Consider the following 4,765-nt stretch of genomic DNA (forward strand, 5'->3'; position numbering starts at 1 on the left):
TTGGCAAAAGCCATGCTGTGGTAGGCATCCCACATATAAAGCAAAGGAAGATGGGCATGGATGTCAGCTCAGGGCCAGTCTTCCTCAGCAAAAGTAGGAGGATTGGCAGTAGTTAGCTCAGGGCTAATCTTCCTCAAAAAAATAAAAGAAAGAAATGGGCAGAAAACTTATTTGAAAAAATAATGGCAAAAAATTCCCTAACCTAGAGAAAGAAACAGACATCCAGATACGGGAAACCCAGAAAGTTCCAAATAAGATGAATCTAAAGAAACCCACACCAAGACACATTATAATTAAAGTGTCAAAAATTAAAGACGAGAAAATAATTTTAAAAGCAGTAAGAGAAAAACAATTTATTATGTACAAGGGAAGCCCCGTAAGATTATCAGCAGATTTTTCAGCAGAAACTGCAAGCCAGATGGGAGTGGCATATATGCTTGAGATTATGAATTTTTATCAAACTCTCAGATTTTGCCAATTCTGCATCTCTAAGGACCACTCTGAGAAACAAGGTGTCAGAGAGTCTATTGTTTTGAATCCCTTCTAGTATAATTATTGCAGATTTCAGCATCTTCTCCCAAGCGCGTTCATCAGGAAGGCTCTTTTTAGCTTTGGAATTGTAGTGGCTACAGAATTATAGCATGTTTATTGAGGAATATCATGCATATGAAATGGCACCCCCTAGCTGAGCAGACTATGACTGACTGTTACTTCAGTGTGCTGAATAGAAAGAGTAAGCATGAGAGTTGGATCTTGGCTAAGGTTGTAAATAGGAAGAATTTAACAAGTCCTTTCCATAGATGATTATACAATAAAGGAAATTATGCAGAGACACATTGAAGCCATTCTTTCAATTCTTTCAGGATACATGTTCTGACTCAGGAGAGAATATATGGAGAGAGAAAGAGAGAGATTGAATTATACTGAGACTTATATTATATAATTACTTTACTGTGAATTCCCACCTAAAGTTAGTGAGCTCCATCTTGAGAGTTAAACCACTGCCTATCCTTTATTTCATAAGCCAAGCAATAAACTTGTATTCATCTTCATGCTTTCCCGTACCTTCAGTTCACTTCTATTCAGCCACATCTGAACAATAAAACTTTTCAAAACTCTCTTGAACGTCTCATTATTTTCTAGCACCACTGTCAATGACATGCAATATCTTGCCTAGAATAATAAAATGGGTGTTGACTGGTTTCCTTGAATTCAACCTCATTTTTTTCACCCATCTCTCACACCAACTTAAGTATGATATTGCTAGCATGCAAAATTCATTGTGTCACTTTACCAAAAAATAACAACAATAAAATTTTTTAGCAGCTACCCTCAGTAAAATAAGGAGTGATGTCATATAGTGACCGAGAGGCGATTAATAAACCATCTTTGCCTACTTTTCTATCCTTGTAGCTTGATCATATTACTTTAAATATGGCATGTTTTTCTGGGTCTGCACAAACTTTTCTCCGATTCCTTGATGAGACCAAATTGCCTTTCAATTACACTATATTTTCTATATGAGGTCAAGTTCCAGTAATTCAAAGGTCAAACTCCAGTAATTTCAGCACTTTTTTGGTTTATCATCTGTTTTATTTGAATATATGACTATCTATTGATTGTAATAGACGAGGTAATAGACAGAGTAATAGACAAAGAATCCTATCTAAGACACAAGTTGTAATTGTGGCCATTTTCTTCGACTTTATATGACTGATGAACATTAAGTTAAATAATAAATTTTAGAGCTCTTAGAGATGGATATCATAATGCAATAAATGGATGGATAATAGAATATAAGGATGGTAAGGTAAAGTAAAAACATTTTATATATTTTTTGGCCTATATTTGTAAACTATAGAAAACACTGCAAGTTACTTTGCAGGTGAATAATACAGAAAACCATCCAAAGAATATTGATCAGACAATAATGAATAGGATGGTTTGAACTGGGGAGAGAAGAAGGCAAGTGAATACTAAGCATATCATGAAATTTCACATATAGAAGATGTTAAATGCCCAAAAGCAGAAAGTAAAAAATGAGATAACTGAAGAGATGTTTTAAAGATAAAATTGACATGAAATGACAATTGTTTATAAATTATGAGTCAAAATAGCATGAAAATGATAAAACTTATCAGAATTTTTTACTTCCATGAGCAGTTGCCTCATAAATAGCCATGGCATTACTGGTATAAAGATAATAGAGTATTGTTTGGGGTGAATGTATACAAATTGTTGCTATCAAGCATAATAACTTCAGTCTCTATAATGAGAGTTAATGAATCTCTAGTTTTTTTCATTTGTTTTGATTATCACATTTGAAAGATTTTGATGATTTCCGTTATATACAGTGAAATAAAGTTGAAATAACATGGAAGACATCCAGAGGACAGCAACACAGTCATACAGATAACTGGAAATGGATGATGTGTACAGGTGAGCTCTCAGGTAGTCCTTAGACCTCTTCACTATTACCTGGGGCTGAAATACCATTTTAAGTAAAATCATGAGTTCAGGAGCCAAACTTTTTAGGCTTACTTGCTTATTATGTTTGGGACCCTGGACATTTACTCAAACTAAGTAAAACTTCAATTACTTCATGTTTAAAAAATGGAATAATACTAGGGCTTGCCTGGAAGGAGCACTTTACATATGAAATAAAGTGACTCGTTTATAATTCTTGGCAAAGTGCATCATAATTTATAAAATATCAGTAATATATATTGTGCCTATCATCTTTATCATCAACAGCATCATCGTTGTTCTTATTGCTATTTGCATTATTCTTTAAAAATAAAACTAGGGCTCCTTTAATGTTCAAGAGTCTTTGATTTTATTCTCAGTGTTTGTTTCTCCAAGTGTAGTAATTGTAATAAAAGTTCAAAGGAAGTGGTCTGGAGAGGAATTTTAGAGATGTGTGACATAGGAAAGTGTCACTGAATTTCTAAAAATTTGCACGAAAAAACTAAAAAATTGTATATTTCAGCAAACCAAAGGTCTTTTTCTGATATGACCTTGATTCTATCATGAACATGTTCTACTGTCCAGAATTTTCTTAAGGGCAAATTTGACATCCTTATTGCGCAGGCTGTATATTAGAGGGTTCAGCATGGGCACAATGATGGTGTAAAACACAGAGGACACTTTCCCTTGATGCATGGAGCTCACAGATGAAGGCTGCAGGTACATGAATGGAAGGGAGCCAAAGAAAACAGCAACCGCCGAGATATGGGAACTGCAGGTGCTGAAGGCTTTGGACCTTCCCTCAGTGGAGTGGATGTGGAGTATGCTGGAGAGGATGAAGATGTAGGAGGCAAGGATAGTTAAAGCAGGAATCAGGATGTTAAATGCACTCAAGCCCAGAACCAATAATTCATTGACGTAGATGCTGGAACAGGATAGTTCCAAAAGTGGAAAGAGATCACAGAAATAATGGTTAACCACATTGGTCTTGCAGAAAAGGAGTCTCAACATAAAGCCTGTATGGATTGTAGATCCAATAATGCTCAAAATATAAACTCCCACTGTGAGCCAGAAGCAGATGTGATAAGATATGATGACATTGTAAAGCAAGGGGTTACAGATGGCAACATAGCGGTCATATGCCATTACAGCCAGCATGTGACACTCTGCAATAGCAAAAATGATGAAGAAATAGAGCTGCGTCATGCATTCAGGGTAGGAACTGGTGTTCTTCTCCGTCACAAAGTTCACCAGCATTTTGGGGGTAATGACAGAGGACTGGCAAAAATCTATGAAAGACAAGCTGCTGAGGAAATAGTACATGGGGGTGTGCAGGTGAGAACTGAGGCTTATCAGTGTGATCATGCCCAGGTTCCCCACCACTGTGACTACATAGATTCCTAGGAAGAGGAGGAAGAGTGGTACTTGGAGTTCAGCATGATGTGTTAGCCCGGCGAGGATGAACTCAGTTACTGTGGAATGATTTTCATGGTCCATTATCCTCTCAGTGGATTCTAAGTTTAAAAAAGCGAAAATTATTCCATTGAAGTGTGTGTGTGTGTGTGTGTGTCGTGAGGTGTTTGAGCGTGTTCACATGTGAACGTGTATGTCAAAGAGAGACAGAGAGTAATGTGGAAATCATTATTTTATCCCTCATCAGAAAAGGTTCATAATGCAAGTATCTCTTGAGTCTTTTTCTCTACTCTAGGGCAATCATTCTAGTTGACTGGAGGAAGAATCATACGTTCAGAAACTTACAACTAAGATACTTATAATTTTTAAGAGAAAACACAAACTTTTGGAGTTTTGAGCTAATAGGAAAGTTACTACTGTTATTTCTGGAGACACTTTTTTTATTTCCATATTGTACATGTGTATATTAATGTCCTGTATATCAAATGAGATAATGATTGAATTTCATTTGACTCAGAAGAGGAAAGTGTAGCAAATGCTTTCTAAAATTAATAGACATAGGATTAACAAAAAGTATTTTGGTCTGAACCATTTTCCTCACTAGAATTCCAACTCGAAATACCTGAAACACTGTGCAACTACCAGTATCATTCTACTTGAAGTTCTGCTATTCTGTATCTACTGGGTTCCTTCACAAGGCCTGAACTTTACAAGTTGTTATATGTCACAACAACTTACCCAAGAGTACGAAGCTGTCTTCCTTTGTTTCTAATTTGGATAATCCCAGGGGAGTAATACAATGGCTTAAATTTAGGTCATGTATCCCACCACTTTGGCCAGACAAGCAATAGAGTCTGAATGGTTTACTTTAATTGGATTCACAGTT

The 4,765-nt window shown here is 36.0% G+C and overlaps 1 protein-coding gene across 1 annotated transcript; it reads right to left on the reverse strand.

Annotated features, from left to right (window-relative positions):
* Positions 1-681: 681 nt before the first annotated feature.
* On the reverse strand, positions 682-3,987 carry LOC106835985 (putative olfactory receptor 8G3). Its single transcript, XM_044752730.2, has 2 exons — positions 3,036-3,987; positions 682-704 (listed from the first exon to the last, which is right to left on the reverse strand). Exons 1-2 carry the CDS (start codon positions 3,961-3,963, stop codon positions 682-684), a joined length of 951 nt encoding a protein of 316 aa, XP_044608665.2. The 5' UTR covers positions 3,964-3,987.
* Positions 3,988-4,765: the final 778 nt, after the last annotated feature.

The sequence above is a fragment of the Equus asinus genome, chromosome 20 (assembly GCF_041296235.1).
Source record: "Equus asinus isolate D_3611 breed Donkey chromosome 20, EquAss-T2T_v2, whole genome shotgun sequence".
Lineage (NCBI taxonomy): Eukaryota > Metazoa > Chordata > Mammalia > Perissodactyla > Equidae > Equus > Equus asinus.